General features: G+C 46.9%; 1 protein-coding gene and 1 long non-coding RNA gene across 5 annotated transcripts in view; one reads left to right on the top strand and one right to left on the bottom strand.

The window, feature by feature from the left end:
* LOC142581789 (uncharacterized) overlaps nucleotides 1-14846 on the top strand; it is a 33213-nt gene extending 18367 nt beyond the window's left edge. For all 4 annotated transcript variants that reach the window (XM_075691244.1, XM_075691243.1, XM_075691242.1 and 1 more), the window contains 4 exons: nucleotides 3794-3826; nucleotides 8111-8314; nucleotides 10564-10740; nucleotides 14440-14846. In XM_075691244.1, the coding sequence (XP_075547359.1) occupies nucleotides 3794-3826; nucleotides 8111-8314; nucleotides 10564-10740; nucleotides 14440-14729 (704 nt within the window). In that variant the 3' untranslated portion in view covers nucleotides 14730-14846. The remainder of the gene's footprint in view (nucleotides 1-3793; nucleotides 3827-8110; nucleotides 8315-10563; nucleotides 10741-14439) is intronic.
* Nucleotides 1-23828, bottom strand: part of LOC142581790 (uncharacterized) — a 31091-nt gene extending 7263 nt beyond the window's left edge. The window contains exons 1-2 of the long non-coding RNA XR_012828293.1: nucleotides 23709-23828; nucleotides 22266-22320 (exon numbers count right to left, since the gene is read on the bottom strand). This is a non-coding gene — a long non-coding RNA (uncharacterized LOC142581790). The remainder of the gene's footprint in view (nucleotides 1-22265; nucleotides 22321-23708) is intronic.
* Nucleotides 23829-24094: the final 266 nt, after the last annotated feature.

The raw sequence follows: 24094 nt of genomic DNA, 5'->3' as shown, positions 1-24094 counted from the left end.
TCAGGGTGTAGACGAGCCTATGTAAATATACTGAAAGATATCTATAGCGGCTCCACAGCCCACCATAGTCCTCCATAAAGAAAGCAACAAAATCATTTTAAAGAAAGGCGTCAGGCAGGAAGATACGATCTCGCTAATACTATTCACAGCGTGCTTACAGGAGGTATTCTGAGCCCTGGATGGGGAAGAATTAGGGATAATAGTTGATGGAGAATACCTTAGTAACTTGCGATTAGCTGATGATATTGCCTTGTTTAGTAACTCAGGGGACCGATTGCAATGCATGCTCACTGACCTGGAGAGGAAAAGCAGAAGGTAGGGTCTAAATATTAATCTGCAGAAAACTAAAGTATTAAAAAAACGCGTTCTACTTAAATTGAGGGCGACGCAGCGAGCTATGGAAAGAAGAATGATGGGTGTAATGTTAAGGGATAAGAAAAGAGCACATTAGCTGAGGGAACAAATGCGAGTTAATGACATCTTAGTTGGATTCAAGAAAAGGAAATGGGCATGGGCAGGACATGTAATGAGGAGGTAAGGTAACCGGTGGTTATTAAGGGTTACGGACTGGATTCCAAGGGAAGGGAAGCATAGCAGGGGGCTGCAGAAGGTTAGTTGGGCGGATGAGATTAAGAAGCTTCCAGGGACAACATGGCCACAGTTAGTACATGACCGGGGTAGTTGGAGAAGTATGGGAGAGTCCTTTGCCCTGCAGTGGGCGTAACCAGGCTGATGATGATTATGATGAAAGTGAACGAAGGCATGTCAAAGTGGATTAAGGTGTATAAAAGTGGATTAAGATAGATTAAAATGGATTAAGGTGGACTAAGGTTGGTACATATATCAGCACAGGATTAAAGTGGACTAAATTAGAATAAGGATGATTAAGGTTGGTACAAATTAGAGCAACATTGATTAACGCGGTATAAGGTGAATTAAGGATAATACGAATTAGAACAAGGTGAATTGGATTAAGGTGGATTAAGTTTGGTACAAATTAGAGCAAGATGTATTAAGGTATAGAGAGTTGTGAAGGACACGTGATATTTTATGAAGTCACGCATCATGGATGTAACCAATTAGAGAGGATTCTTTCGCATTGAAATCACGTAAGGATACTGAAAAGGTCTGGCAACCAATTATTATGGCACCTATTTTTTTAATGCAATGGAAAGCTTACCGGCCAAAGTGTCTGCTCATGAAGTGGTAACGCGGAAAACGCCATAGAACACTTTTTATCAGAATTTTTCAAAATGCACTGAGGATGTAGTCATTCATTGGAAGCATTCTGAAAACGGTGGTAGGTGAGCGCGATAGCAATTGTGCGACGGCATTAGTAGTAGGTAGACAACAAGTGCGGCCGTAACTGTGAGAAATTATATTAGTTTGAATCACGGGAACATCGACCAGATAAACATATTTTCCGAAGTGTTAAAGTATTTCTGCGATAATAGCTACGTGTTTTCGTGGTTTCCTGTCCAACTGCTTTGATGTTTAACCAGTCAAAACGAAACCAATCGGATCGAAAACAATACGGCGCATTTACACGTGATAAGCAGTTCAGTGATTTGCCGTAGCCACGTGTGAGTTTTTTATTTCCGAAGCATAGAATAAAGCGAAAGTGTCTAATAATATAGGAACTGCAATTTTAAGGAATAATTATGTTGTACTTATTAACAGCCGACTTACGTGCGGTAATATCATGGACTACATCTGAAGTACCAAGATTTCATCGCCAGACCTCGCCACTTAATGGTTTTTGAGAATTTCTTTGTCAGCTTAAAATTATAATTCCTACTTGAATCGCGAAGAGCCATGATGGATTCTATCACTATAAATCAAGGTCCTTTCATTTGCCTCAACGTCTCTAACCATATTCTGGTCAGTTGTCAGTCCCCTTAAATGGCTGTCAATTTTTCCGACATCGAGATACAGGAAGCCACAGGGTTTCTCCGCGCAGAAGAGAAGGGTTCCGCCTGTGTGTGCCAGCCGTTAATAGACAGCTTTAGATTAGGGGACGCAAGCGGCTTGCCTACGCCAGAACTGTAGGGGCCACGCATGCGCAGTACCGGGCCCTTGCGACATTCGGATGAACCTCAATCACGCTGTAGTAGTATAGTATATACTTATGAACACACAAAAAAACCCCTGACTTTTGAAGCATGAAAACATATTTTGGACATGTTTCCTCATATATTCGAAGAATGAAAGTTATAACTAAACAAGCGCTTGGTGATTTAGTGGTCCGTCACTGTGCGACACCAAATAACCAAAAAGAAAACCCTTCTATCAATCGCATTCATTTCTGGTTAAGCACAATCTCAAGTGCTTTAACATGACACTTATGCTTGCGCAGATCTTTCATTGCGTCCAAAGAGTGACTTCCATTCAGCAAACTGAATTCAGCAAACACCGAAAAAAACATTAGAAAGTGGGCACTTTCACCCGAAAGGCAGAGCATGGACAGCGATCTAGCGCTGCGTTTGAACTTATTGGACGGGTTTCTAGATATACGCGGGTGCGACATCTTTGAGCGACGCATCCCGGAAGGCAACTAAGCATAGCGCTCTGGTAGGCGTCTCAAAACGCTGGGCTAGGGTGCCTCGATAGGGTGCCTGCTATCGCGCCACCTTACGCTGGCATGATGACGAGCGCGCCGCCAGCGGCATCGGAAGCGTCTCGGCGCTGGTAAAGGTAATACCGACGGGGTTTGTCAGCGCCCAGTGAAGCATTCGATGCCTGATGTCGACCGTCCCTTCGGCTTGGACCGTTGCACGCCTGCGGCAATGCAGCAGGGTGTCCGCTGTGCTTGCAGTGTGCACGGGCACGACTCGCGCTCGCGAGGCAGCCGAAGGCGCCACGCCGACTCGAGCCGAGCGTCGTCTCCTTTTGCAGCCGCACGCGCGTCTGCGGAGGCGCACCAGCCCATTTCTAGGTGGCTTTGACCAGCCCCGCGTACGCGAGCGGCGCATGCGCCGTCGATGTCGGTGCAGTCCGATAACGGCGGCGCCAACGACGGCCGCGTCTAGAGCGTCCGTATGAATGTTATCGTAGCATAAAGACTACTCATTATGAATTTAGATGTTATTCTTGGTTTTACGTCATACACGTAAGGGTCCATAACTTGGTGCAGCTTGTCATTTGGCTCTTTCGTCTTTCTATAGTTCGTTAAAGATTTTTGCGCTCGTTGGCTCACTAAACATCAACCAATTGGCTACATTCTGTTGCCTTGATCCCGTCACGCCACGATTACATTAAGTGACCGCATTATTTTCTCCTAACATATCAAGATTGGACGAAAATGTGCAAGCGCCTGCAACACAAATGGCAATGGGCAGTATTATGAGCACGGCCAACGTGATCTAAAACGCCAGCATTTGTGAAGATTCTCTCAAACGGAGTGTGCAATTTTATGCTGCAGCCACTGCAGTTTAAGTTTTCTTTTCATCGAAAAGTATTGAACTCTCTTAAAGAGAACACCTGTTAAGATGAAGCGAACCGATCGCCAACAGTTCTTGTATATCAGGGAACACCGAAACGGTGAGAAAGAAAACATAAGGGCAACTTTTCAGCTTTATTAGAAAAATAAAGCACTTCACATGAAGGGTCAGACAGGTATTTGCGCTGAAAGATATTGTGCCGAATTTTACCCCATACTTCAGACACAATGTGTAATAAAACACAAAGTGTTTGTTTCCTTTCAGTTTGCTTCATACCGTGTCACATGACGATGATCAGATTTGACTATTTTTTAAATACGATTCAACACGTATTACTGACTTTTTTATTGCAGGTAAAGCTGATGATGAGAGGAACCAGGAAGGGCGTAAGTACAGGAATAATGGTATAAGCAGTTTGTGAGAAATGTCACGCCGAAACACACCGCTATAGCATACCACAGAACAGAAGTACGCACGTGGTTTGCAGAAGAAATTTTACTGTTATTAGAATCACTTTTCACGTTTTTCTGCGCGTCTCCTTCCCCTCCACCCGCCGTGGTTGCTCAGTGGCTATGGTGTTGGGCTGCTGAGCACGAGGTCGCGGGATCGAATCCCGGCCACGGCGGCCGCATTTCGATGGGGGCGAAATGCGAAAACACCCGTGTGCTTAGATTTAGGCGCACGTTAAAGAACCCCAGGTGGTCAAAATTTCCGGAGTCCTCCACTACGGCGTGCCTCATAATCAGAAAGTGGTTTTGGCACGTAAAACCCCAAATATTATTATTATTATCCTTCCCCTCCACCCCCCCCCCCCGGAAAAAGAAAGATAGAAAGAGGTACGGGTACGCGAGAAAAAAAAAAAAGAAAACAGCGTGCGCACTGATTGCAACGGAACTATGAATCATATGTCAATGAAACCATTCAGGAATAGAAGTACTTAATATTAGGGAGAAAAATAGCCTAATTAGGAAAGTCAGAATAAATTTTTCAAACGTCGCTGATCACAATAAAAACCGTTCGGACGTTTAAAACAATTATTGTATGAGAACTAACTGTCGAGGGGAGTGAAATTTTTGAAGAATCAAGGGAATATTAAAAAAAAAGCAACCTTACCGGAGAATTTGCAAAAAGTGCACTGATTTTGTGACCCATGAGAGAGTATAGTAATATAAATTTTGTTCAGAATGGAACAACTGGATATCGCGGCGCAGATCACGGATAGACTTCGCATTGTTGTGGGATCGTTCCCCACCTGCGGCAAGTTGTTTTTTCATCCGCTTTCGTTTCCATTAATTTATCGTTTCTTTATTTCATTTATTAAACACAAGTAATCTCCCCTATGTTGTCCTTGGTGTCAGTGTTTGTTGGTTTCTTACGATACTTCCCCACGCAGAGCAACATGTCAGCGATGTCTATACGCCAGCGAAAATCTGCGCTTTTCAATATAGGGTTTTCTCTGTCGCTCTCTGTTAGTGTAGGCAGAATAGAGTACGGTAAGGCCCGTAGTATGGGGGGAAACATTTTTTGAACAACTAATATTATAATCACAGGGAAAAATCATTTTTGCATGACACTTCCCACAGCTCTAGCAGAATCTCTACTAAAAACATGTTGCGTGGGAAAATAAGAGCGTTGTTTAAGACGCGGGTTGGGGCGAGCGCACTGTGACCGCTGTGGCAAAGTAGAGAACACGTGACCTTAATGTTTGTATAGGGAGTAAGACTCGTGGAAGCCACGAGCATATCAATGCTTTAATGTTTGAATAACAGCGCAAGGACAGCAGAGGGGATAGAAGAGGAAACGGAGCCCTAACTTCCAACAGTTTATTTCCTTTCCAGAAAGTATAGCAAGTTTTATAGCCGCATACTAGCACACCGAAAATTCGCAGAACGCCACGACAAACTCATAGAAAATTCAATGTGGCATCGATAGCCCAAGGTATCTGACCTCCTTGTCAGTTAGCGCGACAGAGATGGCTGCTGACGTACCCATCTTTTAAACAGAAATTTTGCCGCTTCGATTATTGCGCGCGTGGCACGATCGCTGTGTTTTGCCATGATACATGTTTTGTATCTTGGCTTACATACACACGTGCAGCAGTAGGCAGAAAGCCAACCCGGTTTAGCGCGGTCAGCGTTGTACTGTCCTCTTTCAGTCTTCTAATAACGCAGCGGCCCGCCTGTCTGATGTAATATTTACTACAGAGCAGGGGGACCCGATACACCACGTTGTTTGTGCAGCCTATGAATTTGCTCTCGTGTGTGATAAGGCACCCTCGTTGAGGCCGAGATGTTGGGACAATTATTCTGCACAGGTTGCCTAATTTTTCAGGGGCAGAGAAGACAACTTTGACGTTAACATGCTGACAGACCTTTTTCAGATTGTGCGCGATTCTGTGCATGTATAGGATTACCGCAATGTTTTGTCTAACCCGAGTTGCTCCATCTGGTTTTTCATTCACCACGGATGAATAGCTGCGTAGGCCTTCTACAATAGAGAGTTGTACGAGATATGGGTAGCCTGCCGAAGTTAACCGTTCAGAGTGCTCACGAAAGCTGTCGATCATTTTATGTTATCAGGAGTTTCGTAATGCATTTTTGAAACATGAGCTAACAATGCCACGTTTTATAAGGTTAGAGTGCGCGGAATTGAATGGAAGAAGTGGCTTGTTGCCACGTGGATAGCACATCGAACAAGAACGGTTCTCGTGCAAAAAAATAGCTTAACGTGTGGGACCCTTATTACACCGTTGTCTGAAAATTCATGGGTTAGTTCTAGTGGTTTAATACATTTACGCACTGTGTCGAGAACTAAAAAAAGCATCAGACTTGTACAAACTGGGGTCACTGTCAAGAAAAATTAAAAAGTCATCCACGTACCTAAAAGAAGCTACGACGTTAGTGTCGATGGAGGCATCCGACACAGACCTGTCAAGTTTTGCCAAAAACAAATCACTTAATATGGCATGGATGCATGATCTTATGCAAATGCCTTCTTTTTGGAGGTGAGGTTTACCATCCCAATGGATGTACGTCCACTGTAGATAAGAGCGAAGTATTTCTGAAAAATCACTGACACTAATACCGGACTGAGTCTGGAACAATGAATGGCCAAATTCATGAATGCATTCATCTATGCAGCGAAGTAGTGAAACATGTGGTATGGAATAACAAAGGTCCTTAACGTCAACTGAAAAGGCAAACAGGTTTTCCTTGTATCGTGAGCTGACACGACACATTGTATGGCTTTGTCGCGGCGTTCTGCACATGGTTCGTCCGCTAGTGTGTGGCTATATAATTTTCTATGCTTTCCGAAAAGAAAAGAAACTGTTGGAAGCTAGCGCTTTATTCTCTCTTCTGTGCCTTCTGCTGTCCTTGCAGTGTTATTCAAACTTTAAAGTACGTTTCACCAACAAGCCCAATACTACACCCTTCTTAATTATAGCAATGCGCCAAGCAGCTTGAGTCTCGATGCCACATCTCAAGAACATACCTCATACTACCCCTGCACCACATCAGCAGTCGCCATCGTTTGACTAGGTTATGACTTCTGTCACATCCTACAGACACCAAACTCTCATTCTACGCACACCTCAACGAACCCCTCGACACGAATCAGTAAGCACGTACCAAAAACATTGCTTTAATTTATCGTCTTCTGCGAGTTCTGCGCAGCGATCTCGATACGTTCTTATCGGGCTCCTTGCTTCAGCTCGACGCGATTTGCCTTTACCACCACGAACAAGCTGATGCGAAAAACTCGCCTGGGCTTTATCGGGCCCCGCCAACTTCCAGAACGACGCCTGCAGGCGCCGTATACAGTGAATAATAATTTTGCACACCGGGGGTTCTTTAATGGGAACATAAATCGAAGCACCCGAGCGTCTTTTTGCACCTGCAAACACTGCAGGCGATCGCAGCTGCAGAGCAATAAGTCGGGTGACATATGCGCAAGCGCGCCTTCTCTTTCTGTAAGTGAAATTCGCATCGTCTTCCGAGAAGGATGCATGTATTATAGTATTCCAGTTGCTTTAACGAAGCGCCTTTGCTTTTTAAGCCTTGTTTATGATTTTCTTCTTTTTTTCTACTTTTATTGTAGCTCTTGTCTTTTTGCCTAAATCATGTTTTTAAGTCACGTTTTAGTAGTCTCTTTGGCTTTCTAATTATGCTTTGTGCTTCGATTTTATTGGTTATTGCTTCCTGACGCAGTGTTCGTTTTTAATTTCTTGTGTTATCTGGTTAAATTTTTAATTCTGCAGGCCCTTGTTCTGCCATTTTTGTGCATACTTATACACGATTTCGTTTCAATGGTTGCACCCACGCGTATAATTTTATCTTGCGTCACAACGTTACAACCCACTGTTGTTCAACGCAACACCGATCGCCCTTATCGCAACCGTTATACTACATGCATAGTCGCCGCGTTTCCGCCATGGCGTAGTGTATAAAGACGCGGTTCTCGGTTTCTTGCGGGCTTTGCCATGGTCCCACTTTGGTGTCATATTGACAACGTGAAACCCAATGCTGCTCATGTGCTTCGTCGCAAAGTGCAATTTTTTCTCCAGTTACAGTAAGTTGAAAACATAGTGCCTGTCCCGTCTTTGTCGTCGTTCTTCTTTTTCTTTTTTGCGCTCTGAGCTTTGCCTCTGCGTCGGCTCTGCCTCAACGCAGTCTTCGGCGGCGACCCTTCGTGCACGACCAACCACGACCTCTACCAGTGCGCAGGCGACGAGCAGCTACAGATGTTTGTGTCGCACCTGTGCATGAGCAACAGCAAGGGGGCCACTTGCTTTGAATGGCGACCGCAGCAATTCTGCCTGACGAGCCAGTCGAACCGATTTCGCTCCGCAAAGGAGTGCGAGGAAAACTGCAGTGGTGAGGCCGCCAATACTCGCATCAGTATTCCTCGTATAAAAGTGCGGCAACGGTCAACCCCTTCCACGGATATGCACAAAGCCATGTCCTCCTTGCGCTGTTACAACAAACGTGCTCCTCCACGTCTGTTGGTGATCAGGCCGCTTTTTTTGTTGGGAAAATGATGCCACTGGTGAGCCAATACGAACAAGCCGATAGAGCGCCGAAAATTTTGTAGTGTTTTCTTCTCAAATCCTATCTCTGTGAGCGCAATTTTCCGCATCCTTATTGAATACCGTTAGCGGAGACCTTTCCTATCTCAAAGATGCGGTCGGCTCTGACAACCAGCTTGTTCATATTATGAGAAAAAAATCGATCAGGTAGGCTTGTCAAAATGCAATTTGGCTATAGGGATTGTAGAAGTTTTAGGCAGCACTCGCGGTTACCGTGAGTCCACTTGGTCGAGTGTTCTTGGGCGTTGTGATGTAAATTAATCCTGTTATCCAGGTAGGCTAAGTGCATTCCTAAATGTCGTCGCATCAGTTCGGAGGTGAGCCTAGATCGTTATTAGAAATATGCTCCTACGCTTCCGTGACGTCTGCAGCTACTATAATAGCGTGGAGAAAAAAAAGAAGATTAATATAAAGTTCGCCAAGTAGGTCTGTCTCACACCAGTTTCGATTAAGTGCTGCTGAGACAGGTTCGATGAAACGGTCCTAATGTATAAGTGCGTGCACCCTTATTAGCTGTCTTTTTTTTTGCATAATCACATGCCCCCCCCCCCCCCCCCCCATATCACACGTAGTTGCTCAAACCATCGTTAGCGCAATCTGCAGTATGGAGCTTATCATGCTCACTTATGGTTATAAAAAATTACGGTGCAATGCTTGAGTACACTCCCCTCCCCGCCTTTTCTTTATGCTCGAAGAAAGGGGCGGTGGGGGGGGGGGGGAAGATAATTCGCACTGTCGTGTTCTCGATGAGCTAAGACGCCCTAAAAACACTGCTTCTGCTGCGACGAGTGTTACGATTGTCACAGAGATTCATGTTGTACCTACAATTCTCTGATAAATAATTAAATAAATAAATAAACGCGTATAATATCACCTTGGTGAACAAACAACGAGTCAAATGAAACGGACAGGAGAGATACGCTGTCAGTTTCATTTTTGCCCCTGCTTACGCCGTTGGCCATGTGGCACGTAAACGAACTAAATCAGCTTTGAATCCTCACGTAATATGTATTTGCTGAATTATTCTGTGAGACTTACTAAAACATGTGCACACGCGAGAGATTTTACAGTTCTATCAGATGTGAACTGCACCAACGACACTCATTTGATGGTGCGCCACTCTCTTGATTTATGATGCGTCAAATTGACAGTTCATCGTAAATCACCTGGTCAGGTATGACCAAGGGATGATCACAGCGAGCGTAATCAGTTGAATGCCGTGATGGCGATTTAGTGTCTGATCAATAGTTCGAATATACATAGTGACTTCGGATGAATGCGTTGCACCCGAATACGCTCAATGCCCATTATGTGTGCATTCATATAGTCGATATGACGGCTAGTGGATTCAGCGGTAGCATTTGCCGATGGTTTTGCTCTCATAACATGAAAGCACTACAGCGTTTCAATCCTCTTTCGAGTCAGCAGTTTCGCCTATATAAATCTGGCTGCAGTCAGCGCAAGGAAACCGGCACCCAGCGTTCACAATTTGTTTACTCGGTTGTTCGTCCATTACGTCTGCCAGGCGGTGCTCCAGCTTCTTCGTTGGCACGCGCGTCATGCACGCGTCGCGGGTGCGTAGCTCACTGGCCTCCACACATTGTGTGACATAGAAGGGAAACTGAAATCGATGGTATCACGTGATCTCGTTGATACGGGTAGTAAAATCATGACACAAACAGAAAAAAAAAATGGGGGGTGGGGCGCATTGACAAAACAGAGATGGTTAATGACTACCAGACGTATCGACGTTTGTACAGAAGCCATGCGGAAGCCAAAACGTCTAATACATTAACAGACATCCCTTTTTGGTCTGCTCTCTTTAGTTTCTTTCGAGATGAGCAGCGAAATTACAATGCACAGTGCCAGCGGCTGCATTTGATGTGTTTAAAGAATACAGCGCCAACTCTGCCAAATGCATTGCGCTTCGTGTGCGTAGAGAAGAGAGCGTTTACTGCGTGGAAGGAATCCGCATGAAACCCAACGTTAAGTACCCGCTGCAGTGTTTCACCACCGAACGTTCTCGTGACCACGCAGCGGACGACAACAAATGTGGCCCGGTAGCGACCTGCGAGTGTTCCGGCATGTACCGCAAGGTGAACTACATTTACGACATGCGCCGCCAGCGCTGCCGCCTGATACCGCTGCACGAGTGCGTCGAGGTGGACGTGGGATTCGTCGACTCCGACGAGTGCCGGAGCAAGTGCGGCGGCGGTGAGCCAGCGCGACACTTCTGACGTGGAGAGCTCTCTTAGCACTAGTATCACTGTAGGGCCACTCATACAGGGCGCTTCACGCAACTTGAGCCGAACATTTAAAAATATGCAGATGCCACGTAGTTCTACCGAACCAAGGTAATGCTGTTTGCCGTCTCTTGGAGACACTCAGATTATTTCTCGCATTCCGCCTAATTTGATATTTAGTCTTAATTATGCCAATGAGAAAATTTTATATCAACATGAGAAACTCCCGATACAGCTTTCTGTCGCTCAGTGCGCGCTACATAAAAGTGTTTTTCCGCGCGTGAGAGAAGCCCGCGAATACACGCAAAATTGCCGCGCGACTGGCCGCTCGAGGCACGTTGCGTGCATATTCGCGGGCTGCTTTCACGTGTCAAGGCTTGCGAGTCCCACGCCTGTAGAGACTCTCCATGGCTTGACGCTACGGCGAGCAACACGCCCCGCTCTGCCTGGCAAGCATGCGAGGCTGTGCGCCGTGTCTGGATTCAGTCAAACATCGTCACGCACACTTCTTTACGGGGCGTCTTCATCTGGTCCATCAGAGCTCCTTTTCGACATTGCCTCAACTGAGCTTTGAAAGTCGTCGATGGATATCGCGAATTAGGTGCGATTTTCAAGACAACATAAAGGGGGGTGTATTAAAAAAGTGACTGCCTACAAATGCGGCAAGGAAATGGCTGCCGCTAAGGCACTAAGAAAAAAAAAATAATGAATTAGCCTTATGAAATTCCCGTTACTAGCGGCACAGTATTTCAGCCTCGCCTACGAACCCTTTCGCAAGCACGCCACATGTGCTGCACTTATACCTTTGTTACAAAAATCTGTATTGTCTAAAAAAATATAAAGCATCCTGTATATGTGTTTACCCCAGATTTTTACACATGTGCACCTTAAGTGCAAATGTACACGAGGATAGGAATTATAGAGATGATCAAAGCAATCAACATTATCGTAGAGCAGTTAATGCATACGTGCATTAGATGTCACACACAAATTAAAAGGAAAGATAGCAAGATAAACGGAGTAAACGTTGCGTTGAGCGCACGTGGTAGACTTTCCCGTGTTTGTCGCAGGGTAAGCAATGAATGTTGGAAAAAGCTTGAGTGTGAGAACGAATATATGCAAATGCTCTGCCAAAATGTACGTGCGCAATTCTTCACAATATACCCTTCTCATGCGGTCGCCGCTACGTTGAGCAAGCTATCAGACGCGTTAATGCTCACCTCCGGGAGTGCGCCTATACTCGCCTAAGGGCTCAGTTGCCAGTAACTTGGAAGAACATTGGAAAACTACACATTGACAGGACGCTACAGAGAGCAACAGCACCGCGAGATTAGCGAAGCATTTAACATATAACACCGTGATTCACGTGTTAGTGGCCCTCTCTGTCACTACACAGAAGTGAATTACATTACCTATCAGATGCGTGACAGCCTGCGGAAAGCAGTGACTTGTGATGGCTTGGTCTTTATGGGATTTCCGCACCGGTTACATTTTATACGCACTGCAGTTGATATGCAATAAAGAACGGTTGTTATAAAGCACCATACAATTACTGCAGGGAACTGTGGCGCTAGTGTCTGCGCAAGCTGCGAGCGGGACAGTTCAGCTAGCACGGGAATAATGAGCAGCACATGGATTTACCTAAACTTCGTCTTTCTGGCTTTAAACATCTTCGTGACAGTGCAAAGGGATAATGTTTTAAAAAAGTACTGCAATGTAAATAGCACATAAGATTACTAAAATTTTCCCACGGCAGGATTTGAAACCATTACGCCATGGGCCCACAGACAAGAGAAACCACTCAAATTAGCAGCGATTATGGGTGGTCACAGAGTCTTATTGACTTCTGCGTGAAAATAAAAGTATAGATTGCTTTGATATTTACGCAAATGGAGAGAAATAAAGTACAATAAACGAAGCCACGAGAACGTCTGAATCCAGAATCTCGAAGATCAGACAAATACCGTATACACTCGACTAAGCGCCGCGCTCGTGTAAGGGCCGCTCCTCCAACTTGGCAGTCCAAATTAAAGAAAAAAAAATCGCGTCAGCAAACGGCAGCGTCGTCGCGTACGGCGCGTTTCGCGGGAAATGGCAATAGCTGTCCTGCGGCTCCCTCACGCGGCGCTATCTCGGAGATCTTGTCGCTTTTCTCGCCGGCGCCATTGATCCTTTGTGCGGCCCTTCGTTTTGACGACTGCCTGTAGCACAACCGCTTGCGATGGAAAAGAAAAAAAAAACCGCTTAACCGCGTACGATGCTGCGTTCAAACTTCAGGTTGTCGCATACGCCGAACAGAATGGAACACGTGCAGCCGGTCGGAATTTCCACGTCGACGCCAAGTGCGTGCGTCGCTGGTGCGACCGAAAGGAAGAGCTGGCCGCAACGAACAAGGCTAGGAAAGCATTCCGCGGCAAGCCTTGCAAATTTCCAACACTCGAGAAGGAGCTCATGAAATACGTCACGGACATCAGGAAAGAGGCTACGCGTTGTCCGCAGCTAGACGCGAGATATCCCATTGTTAGGTATATACGGCACGATTAAACAGGTTTTTCCATACTTTGATCGAAAATTGAACAAAAATTTCACACTTCCGTGTAAGGGCCACACCCCATCAAAATCGCTGAAAAAAAAAGTGCGGCCTTTACACGAGTGTATACGGCACATTTACTACCCATCATTCCCATGGTGGCTGAACGATCGCACTGCCAGAGTTCTCTCGAGTAATTGAAGGAAACTGTAGGGTTGTTATAATCAGCGCTGTGCCTGGCGTCTCTTACGCTCCCGTCTTTCGCGCTGCTCGATTTCGTTCACATTCGTTTTTGTCTTCGTTTCCTGCAGTGTCTCACCGTGAAAAGCCATGCTGAACTAACTAGCCCATGACCGCACGCTTCTGTATATTTTACGCACTACTACTTTACAGTATAGCTGCAGCCAACAAGAAAAGTGAAACTCACTCAGCCTTCGCATATTATGGAGGCTGGAAGAAAAAGAAAAAGGGTTTTGCTCAACGGCGATGTCCTTTATAGAGCTGCTAATTTATCAGTCATTGGTGATACAATGGACGAAACTACATTTGCGTATATTTTTATGGCGCGTTTTTTCGCAATGTACCACAGTACGCACTTATGTTTCACTTCAGGAGCCGCGTGCGTAGAGATTGATTTCTTTTTCTTTTCAGAAAAGCCCCAACTTCAGCCGCACAGCTCCATTGATAGTTCAAGATATGTCTATAGACGTCGTCCTAATTAATAGCCTTGATGCGCTGTCACGTGTAAAATTTTGTGTGTCCAATGCATCCCTTACAAATGAATTAAGGTTCATAAAAGCTAACTAAGATAATAAAAAAATCGGAAAGCGAAAATAACTACCAGAGGTGGCTCGTTATAGAGCCGTGGCCCATCAAACACAACGACCCGAAACAACAAACGTTCTTCGGCAACTTTCCAAAAATTTACGAGCAAGTTTTGAACAGGGTCGCGGCCAGGAGGAAGTACGAAACGCTTATAAGCACCGCTCCACCTTTCGCCATTTCAACCCTAAAGAAAAAGCCGGACGCACTCCGGAACGTCGGGTTTTATAATAAGTATTGATTGTAGTTTTATAAATTCAGCCAGTTGCCCCAGCCAGGCACATCTCTGCCGAATGTTCACCTTCGAACCCCTTGCAGACACCTCGAATGAAGACACACGCTGCAAGCTTGCCGCGCTGGAGGAACTGGTGCGCCCATGCCTATGGGACGACAAACTGTACACGCACTACTTCGATGCGAAGAGTGGCAAATGCCAGCCCTGGGACGAGAGCGTGTGCTCCTCGACGGTCTTCAGGAGGCTGAGCGACTGCTTCAGCGATTGTCCTCGCGGAGTGATCAGCGATGCCTCGCGGAAGGGGAACGACACCGCGACAGGAGACGGCCGTCGCGTAGTGCGTCGGCAGCGAGAGCTGCCGCCGCGAAATTGACCACTCCGCGACTTTCCTCGGCCGTTCTCTCCCATTTCTTTGTTACCTCCTTTTGAGCGTGTGACCATGTGTGACTGCAGACCCTGCGCGCGGCTTACCGTCTAATAAAGTGACCTACTTGGCACGGAGGCTCATCAGACGTGGCGCTCGACACGGCAAGAATGAGCTACGTTGTGGGGTTCTCACACCCATGCTCTTGGGAGCTATGCGGGAAAAAAAGATATCAGGGGACGCGTGAGAATCGCGCATCCCCACAACGTATAATGCGCCAGTAACAGTAGCGCTATGGCTGGTGTGTTGTGAAGCTCACGATGTTCACGTCTCGCGCTAAGGTGCACAAGAAACTGTTCCCATACCGCCGCTTATACGTGGTTTTGATTTAGAAAGTGTGATAGTACTCATGGAGATGTTTGTCGCCATCAGGACATCTACTGTTTTCGGATGGTAAATATCTGTATCGCGCGAAGATGTCACATAAATATCAGCCTTAGAGAATCTGGAAATGACGCATTGGACACCACCGTATAAGCGAGCTTATTATGGTATCTACAGCCAGTTTGTCCTTAAGCAACCTTGAGTGTTTTAAATCTGGCTGTATCCAGCTGGTTAAAATAGAACGCTAGAAATTTGGTGGTATATCCGCCGACGTGGTCAGCTCAGAGAGCGAGGGAACACTCTGAAGCCTTTTGAATGGAGCTGCTCTGGTGCGATCACGTAGTACCAGCTCACGTCCTCTCTGGACCTGTTCTAAGGCGGTGCTCAAAAGCAAACGTTGAAGCCCTGCTTTACGCTTAAACGGAAAGTGGTTTTGGATCAGGCTGCTTTGTTTAAGAAGAGTGACCAGACGAAGATGCCGATTAAATAGCAATGTATGCGCGATTGGACCATCTAGGCGTAGAAAGTTATCGGTTCAAATACGATTTTGCCTAAAAATGTGGTGGTGGTGGTGCAGGAAAAGCGGTGTTTGAATTAGAAAAAAAAATCATTCTGTGTAACGCCTTACGTAAGAGCGTGCTGTTATAGAACACATGAATATACATGAAACACACTTATAGGCTAAATATATTTAAATAGTGCAAACAGGGAACCTGAGCACCACAGTCTCAGCGTCAAATGTAACTGCGCTTAGGTATGCGCGTATATAACAATAAGCATTTTTCATTAGATATAAAGACAGCACTTTAGGCGCTGCGCTGTTACACGTGACATAAATGTGAAAGAGGGCAATATTGGCTACGACTTGCACCTTCTACATTTTCTGGCGTTCTTAGGCAGATCTCGCTCGCCTCCTTGCGTTCCCAGCGATGGCTGGTCTCACGCAGCTCCATATTACAACGGCAGCTTTCTGAAGGATACGTTCGGGTTTTACGGTTTTACAGTGTGCGACTCGGATTGGGGGTGTGTAACGCAACTTGTGGCTTTACACAATTTAAATTAACAAGAAAAAGATATACACCTGTTGAACTCGATCCTAATTCCTGCGGCGTGGAAGCGCCAGGCATACCTATCTCGACGATGAGGTATATTATACATGACGTACACAAAACTTTGGACTTTATACTACATAAAAAAAAAGGAAGAAAGTGTCCCCACACACTCGGTTAAGCGTCGAATGAACACACACGCATGTGTCCGTGTGCATCCAGTCCGGCGTCGGTTCCTACGCGGCCCTTAGGTTTGAGTAACACCACCAGAAAAAAAAAAAATCTAGTGCATCTTTGGCTCTCCGCATACCAATCGCGCATTTTAGAATTCCAGAGGCTGTAGAAGTTAAGCAGAGTGAGAATGTCATACGGAGCGCCAGCCAATTATTCCTAAACGGAGGATTGACATAGGCTTGTTAAGATGGAGACGGCTCCTTAACTTGTTTCGTGGAAGGCACTGAGGCGAAGGGAACGAACTGGGCCGCTGGCACTGGTCTGCGGTCACGCACGAGGCCGCTTTTCCTGGCGAACGGGAGTCAACCACGGACTGCCGGTTGCGAGTCGCGGGTCAGATCGAGCCCTTGCAGTGCTTGATCGTGGCTGCATCGACGTGTTTGGTTCGTACCGCTTGGCTATTTTGTGATGTCTGTGTGTTCACGTCCGTTTTAAGCGTCATTAGAGGTAGTCCCAAAATAATACAGAAGTTCTGCTGCCTATAGAACAGTGATCAGTGATCTCGGCATACGGAAATGGCCAGCAGTTTGTTGACCACGACGCCAGGTTTTAACAGGAATCGTTTCCTAGCTCAATTTTAAAAAAAAGAAAGAAGAGGTGGTAGACATTTTACGGACCCCCCTACGGACCCATCACTCAATCAGATAGGCAGATTCTATCGACACGCCTAAGTGTATCCGAATATGAGGAATCCAGTCAAGGCGTACGATTCGAAGAATCCTCGGCATGTGCGTCCACCAATGCAGCAGTAGTAGATTTTCGAGCCATAGTGAAAATAAATTGGATGTTGAACATTGCCTTAAAGAAATCAACCGATAGCTCGCGCTACAAATACGATCACTTTATATAATGTTGGCCTGGGACGGATTTATAGACGAGTAATTTTTTTCCATCACCATGCTAATTGTGGAATTTCAGTCCGCAACTAAAAAAAAGGCATCTTTTTTTATATATGCGTACAACTTTGATATGTTTGAAATATTGCCTACATTATTACCGTATATCGGGACGCTGTCGTGAAGTTCATTGCAATAGTTGAAGAAACGCGGCGTTGAACAAAACGCGAACACGTAAGGTATCGAAAAGAGCGATCAATGCTTTAAAAGGCGCAACAACAACAACAACAACAACAAAATGAAGTTAGTCGCCGTACGTCACCGTTATTTTTTCCCCTCCTGCGCTGTCCGCAATGCCAGTCGCGCCTGACGCCGCTGTTGTAGGAAGTTCACGAGGGATTTATCAAGTTCGGTTGTATTGTGCGCTTGTTGGCAACGCATCTTGAATAGACATTCAAAGGGCACGACAAAAGAAAACGGAATGACACGCACGGCGCTAACTTCCAACAATGTTTTACTATCGAAGGACCAGGTTGTATTTATACGCTCGGCCATCATGAGCCACAGCCACGTGAACATGTTACACAATCAAAGCGAACATGTTATACAGTGGTAATAATAATAATATTTGGGGTTTTACGTGCCAAAACCACTTTCTGATTATGAGGCACGCCGTAGTGGAGGACTCCGGAAATTTTGACCACCTGGGGTTCTTTAACGTGCACCTAAATCTAAGCACACGGGTGTTTTCGCATTTCGCCCCCACCGAAATGCGGCCGCCGTGGCCGGGATTCGATCCCGCGACCTCGTGCTCAGCAGCCCAACACCATAGCCACTGAGCAACCACGGCGGGTGTTATACAGTGGTATCTCAGGGCAAGCGCAAAGCGAGGTGTGGCACGACTGTCTCGCTAATCGGGAGATCGCGAGAGGCAGCGCATGGGTGACGCGTGGACGCGATTCACAGCAGCCGTCGCAGGCAGACCTCCGCTAATGCAGCGCTCCATATCAGTGGACGCGCTCACCGCATGCAGTCGGTGAACAGACGACGGTGCGCTACACTGGTGCCATCTCGTAGCGGTCGTCGCCGCAGAGCCCAATTCACGGCACTAAACTTTTCTTCGCACGCCTTTCGCCATGCCCTCCTCCTCCGCTTTTCGCCTCATTATTCCGTTGCACCCTCCTCCCCCGCTTTCCTCATCGCGCTCTCTTCGCTATCGCCGTCTTTTCTGCGTTCTGTGTTCGCTATTTCATCCATCGATGTGCGCCTTCGATCTGTTACACCGAGGGACGACGGAGAGGGACGTCGACGCTAAATTCAAGAACGGGCGAGCTGCGCTCTAAAAGTAACCTACGAAAACTGGGTTTCTAAGTCTCTCGAAGTATTCTCAACATTTTCCCCCGATTTCCGACATTAGTTCAGTTTCACGTAACATTTAACGAGTTTATATTGTGCATCTATTTTAAGGAACTTTCGCAAAGTACCGTACGCATATGCCGGTTTGGAGCCTGCAAACTACTGAGCACTGATAAGGTTTCCTGGGGAAGTATAATCGAAATCTCTGCGAGTTGGTGCGGTTGCGTGATGGACGTTTCGCATCCTTTTGTCCCCTACATCTTCTTTACTTAATTTCTCACGCCCGGTTTTTTAATGAAACCGTTGCTTGAGTAAGTCTCTTGCGGCTCTGTGTGGAGCATCAGTTCAGCAGCAGAATCTTCCTTGGCGCCACTTTCAATACCAACGCAAAAGGAACACAGAATTCGTACATGACGCCGTTAATTACCCTTGCTTGAGGGGCAACATTGAAAGAAGACGCGAGAGTTCTTGAAATTCTGCTCGCTCTGAAGCTGCGCACAGTCCCTAGCCCCCTTGTCTAAATCACGGGAGCGGTTGGCTCCGGCGCCTGCGTCTACCGTATATATGTACGTAGGGTCATCGCCACCTCTATTCTGGTAGGGTCCACTGGTTCAGGACTTCTTACTGCGTATGTGCTGTCAGCTCGGCAATCGCCACAGTAGCAGTAATGAAACAAACGGTGACACGACACGGCAGGGTCTCCGTGTTCGTAGTGCAAACACAGAAACATCGGAAGTAGTACGGCTTAATCAAGCGGGCCCTACGGTAGATTTCGCTAGAGGACACCGCAGAGAATACACCTGTATTTCCCTCGCGCGTTACGTAAGTGCGCTGGAGGCTGTAAACATTTTGGCGGACATCTCTTTTAGTGTGCCAGAGTACTATGACGTTGTTCTTTAAACTATAAATTTCTTTTTGTTCGTCTGAGCGGAGATCACAAGATTGCGTACGAAAAGTACTCGGCAAGACGCTGTACGAATGAAATGGTTATGCGCTGCTTCCATCGTCTATATTTACTTTGCACTAGGCGTGAGTCAGGTTGGCGTGTTATCACTGGCTGGAACATTTAAAAAATTATGCGGGTTTTACGTGCCAAACTACGATCTGATTATGAGGCACGCCGTAGCGGGGGACTCCGTAAATTTGGACCCCCTGGGGTTCTTTAACGTGCACCTAAAGGTAAGTACACGGGCGTTTTCGGTGGATGATTTTCATCACTCGTGATCACAATCGCAATTCGCCGCAGGCGTACCTGAGCTCTTGTGGTTGTCCACTGGGTGTATGACCTTAAATTACTACCTGTATGATATTTTATACCTAGTTATGATAGCATCTTCAGGAAGCACTCATGGCGGGCTGGTTTGTGGTTTTATTACACTAACAGCTTACTCGCCATATTGTTCCCATAAGCGCAGTGTAGAACGACCGTATAGAAAAGGTCGTTCATACGCTAGAGCGGTTAACAAAAACAGGCCAGGGCCTATGCTGAAAGTGAACATATTCAGTGCCACTGGCCAAGTATGTGGACACCTTTTATGAACTTAAAACGTCGGGTGTATAGGCCTTTCGTGAATTCAGTCAGAGAGCACCGCTACAGACACTACGTAGTTTTACCCTAACGAGGAGCTGATTTAACATGCGATGTAATGGTGCCGAATAGTTAGCTTGTTGTTTTCCCGAATTATCAGGTTCAAGCTGTGGAATAAAATCTACCTCCTGCAGGTGCGTTCATTGTTTTGTATCCGCTTGATAAGGCACCAAGGCTGTACACCTGATACGGCCGGAGAGCGCCGCCGCGCTGCGTGCAATCGTGAACTGATGCATTTACTTCTCGTTATTTATTTTTTTACCGAAATGTAACTTTGCTGCGCCACACGAACACGATATATGCCTAGCGGACCTTGTCTAGCTGGCAGCCATTGGAGCGGTGTCCAATGCCGGCGTGTCCTGCCGCCTGCATTGTGCGCACGGCACCAGTCGTATCCAGTTGCTCATTATAGCCTCGCTTGGCACGCAGCACGCGGAACAAAAGGCTGCGCGCAGCGGCTCCCACTTCTTTCGTTGTCTGCGAAGGAACGAAGAAAACGACGCGGTGCATTGACATACACGCGGCGTGCGGAGCGCTCATCGCTGCCTCTCTTTTGCCGTCGGTTTGTGTTCTTGGTCTCCGATTCGCTGAGAATATATTCAGCGCGAACAAAGTCGATTAAAGGGAAACAAACTCGCTCCGCAAGACGGTCTGCGTCACGGGGAGAATATAGAGGACCTCGGAAGGAGCGAGGAAGCCACAGACAAAATGAAGCGCACGTCGATCGCGTGGTAGCAAACAAACAATTCGCTCGCGACGCTGACAGAGAGACGACAAAGCAGCGCCTGGGAGCCGAGGCATCGCAAATCAGGTCGTCACTGGATACACACGGGCCCGTCTCGCAGCCAGGAATACTGGCGCAAACAAAAGGCACGGCACCGCGTTTAAACAAAGCCAGCTCCGCTGCGACGGCAGCCGGTGCGGCATCGGTGATTTGCCGGCGCCAGCGATGTTATTGCGCGCGTGCGCGGCGGACGTTGTCGCGAGGCTGGCAAGCGTAAGACGGACGACGGCGAAGTGTACGCGCGCAGCGGCGGCGCTTCGCTGAATCTTGGCTTCAGGCTGGTTTCGGGTGGATCGCCAACTTGCAAACTCGGACATCTGCCTACTGAGCTGCGCTGTTTGCGATTACCCTTGGAACCACTAAATCTTATCAAGCTGAAGTAGAGAGAGAAATATTTCATTTCGGCCCCCTGTGTGGGGCTACTGGGTGTTGGTGAGAGGCGGCGAGAAACGGGGATCAAGCTAGGACATTGATAGCGTCGGCTCTTCAGCTTTGTCCGCTTCTTCCGGTACGGTGATCCAAAAGACCGAAGTAAGATCCGTTAACGAATGACTCTTTACAATCGCGCAGTCATTCTTAAAGGAAAGAGGCCGTAGTGGCTTTGGCGTTGCGCTGCTAACCCCCACGGCGCCGGATCGAATCTGGGCAGTGGCGGCCGCATGTCAATGGGGTCGAAAGGCAAAAACAACGTGTACCGTCCGTTGGGTGCACGTTAACCATCCCTAGGTGATCAGAATTAAACCGGAACCCGCCACTACTGCGTGCCTGATTATTAGATCGCGGTTTCGGAGCGTAAAACACTAGAATGGTATATTGTTAAAGGAAGACAAAAAAGAAACAGGCTAGATCGGCGAGTTACAGATCATGACCCTTGTTCACAAAGCTTTTTGTTCGTCACTGCACTGCGCCTTGGGCCAGCCACCTAAGCTAATACAACATCACGAATAACTGGCCGCTGCTCTATGCAGATAGCTTTCATGTAAAAGCTTTCCTGTGACTATGGGTCCTGGAATACTAAAAAAAATGCCTTTACCAGAATTCGAGGCCACTCAAAGTCTAAAGACACTTGGTGACTAGACGTACGCCGCCATTAAAATTTAACCGCGCTTACTGACGGGCACCGACTTTATTCACTCGTATTGTTAATAGAACATCTATAAAAGTACAAATAAATGTTTGAACTCACACTGACTTAGCCGAAATATGGAAGCTGAACTTATATCTTCGTTAATACCTCTAATTCATAAAGAAAGCGAGAGAAGCTCTCGAGAGAGTAATCTATGAGCCTAACATTTAATTTTTTTTAATGCTTACCCGTACCATTCCTGGAAGTGCTTGCACATTGTATAGAGTTGCGTCAGAATAACCGCTGAAATCCATAGAGAGAACTATATAAGCAACCTATAAAGGCTCCGGTTTATGGAATATTATCATGCCATTTCAATTTGAGGACAAGGAATTCGGTCAGCAAATTGGTGGGATAGCAATACCCCAAATCCTTTTCCTGTGAAAGTGTTAGTTGTGCATTTTGCTACGTTAATATCGCTGAAATTATTTGCTTGCTAGCGGTCGCTTTATGACCTTCTAATGCGGTTCAAAGCTGCAACATTATGGAAGGGCGAGCTGGATACACTGCTGTAAGATGGCAAGATGATTGCGAGATGAACAGGGACTGTCGCACTTCCCACATGCTCCCAACAGCGCTACGTGAGCAGTTGGAGGAGTTGTTGGCGTCGCCGGAAGACCCGTTCGAGTGCCCTTTCTGATTAGCCGAACGCTTTCGCTAATATGTCTAACATCATGATTGACTGGCTCCTGCTCTTACAAACACTTATAGGGCATCTAGCGTGAAATTTTTTTTATCGCGAATGGGATTACATGGACACACCAGCCAAATTTTCGCCGTCGTTGCCGCCTTCGGAATCAGGTGCCACATATATTTAGATATATGCATGCTATATGTTTATGAATGTCGTACGTACTATGGCGATGGAAAGAAACGCGAACAGCGGAGCGCGTGGCCGAAGCGTAACTGAAGGTGTAGTGCAGTCCAGTCATCGCCGTTGACAGGCGGGCACATCCGGTTTGATCGCGCTGTGCGATGGTGCGCCCCCCGTCCCGCGATATTTTTGTTTCTGCTCTGCTTCTGTTTTGTTTGAAAAGGAGGAACGGTGACGGTACAGTAATGACGGCAGCGCAAACTGTACTATCGCGATGAAAAGAAACGCGAACCGCGGAAAGCGTGGCTTTTGGCACAGTCAGCGCTAGTGCGAGGTTACGTGTCCAACTCGCATATGCTTTGGCTGTCGCTGGGCGAATCTCAATTACCGTTCCGGTTAATTACTAACCGGAACGGTATAAAATAAAATGGGAGAACTTTTTATCTCTAGGTGCCTGTCTGTCTCAGTCACTTTCTGTTTGCGAGACATACAAATTCACTGAGACGGTGGGCCCAGGAACTCGACAAATGGAGGCAGAGTTATTTGCAAAATTATTTTCTACTAACCATTTCCCTCTCAGATTGTCGGGAGCAAGAGCGCTAGAACAGGGAGCGTAAAACTAACTAACTAACTAACTAACTAACTAACTAACTAACTAACTAACTAACTAACTAACTAACTAACTAACTAACTAACTAACTAACTAACTAACTAAGAAACTAACCAACCAACCAACCAACCAACCAGAAAATTAACTCGTTCACTCGCGTACAACTGCCCGCAAACAACACGCAGACTATAGAGGCACGCCGCCTACCTGTTACAGCGAGGAAAGGGCGCCACGCGATTTTATGAAGCCCGAATTCCATCGGTAGAACTGCGTTTGCAGCGCGGAGAAAGACGGGCGCGGACTTTACAATAACTGACAGCCGACTCACGCAAACGTCGGCCCGGACAACGCTTCGAACAACAGAGAACACGGTGGACTCCGTGCAGGGATTTAATTAGTCGCCGGCGTTAGCGCACGGGCCACCGCGCGCGCCGCTCTCCTGTTGCTGTTCGAGCCGACGACGCCGCCGATGAGAAATGGCGCCGCGCGTGGAAGTAAAAAGAAGCGTCGCCCGAGCGGCAGGACACGGCCGCCGCCGTTCTTATTTGCACCGACGAACGAGCGCGGCGCCGACGTTCTCGCTGCGCGCAGGG

Source organism: Dermacentor variabilis, chromosome 5 (assembly GCF_050947875.1).
Source record: "Dermacentor variabilis isolate Ectoservices chromosome 5, ASM5094787v1, whole genome shotgun sequence".
In the NCBI taxonomy this organism is placed as follows: Eukaryota; Metazoa; Arthropoda; class Arachnida; order Ixodida; family Ixodidae; genus Dermacentor; species Dermacentor variabilis.
This window is presented reverse-complemented; position numbering and strand designations above follow the sequence as displayed.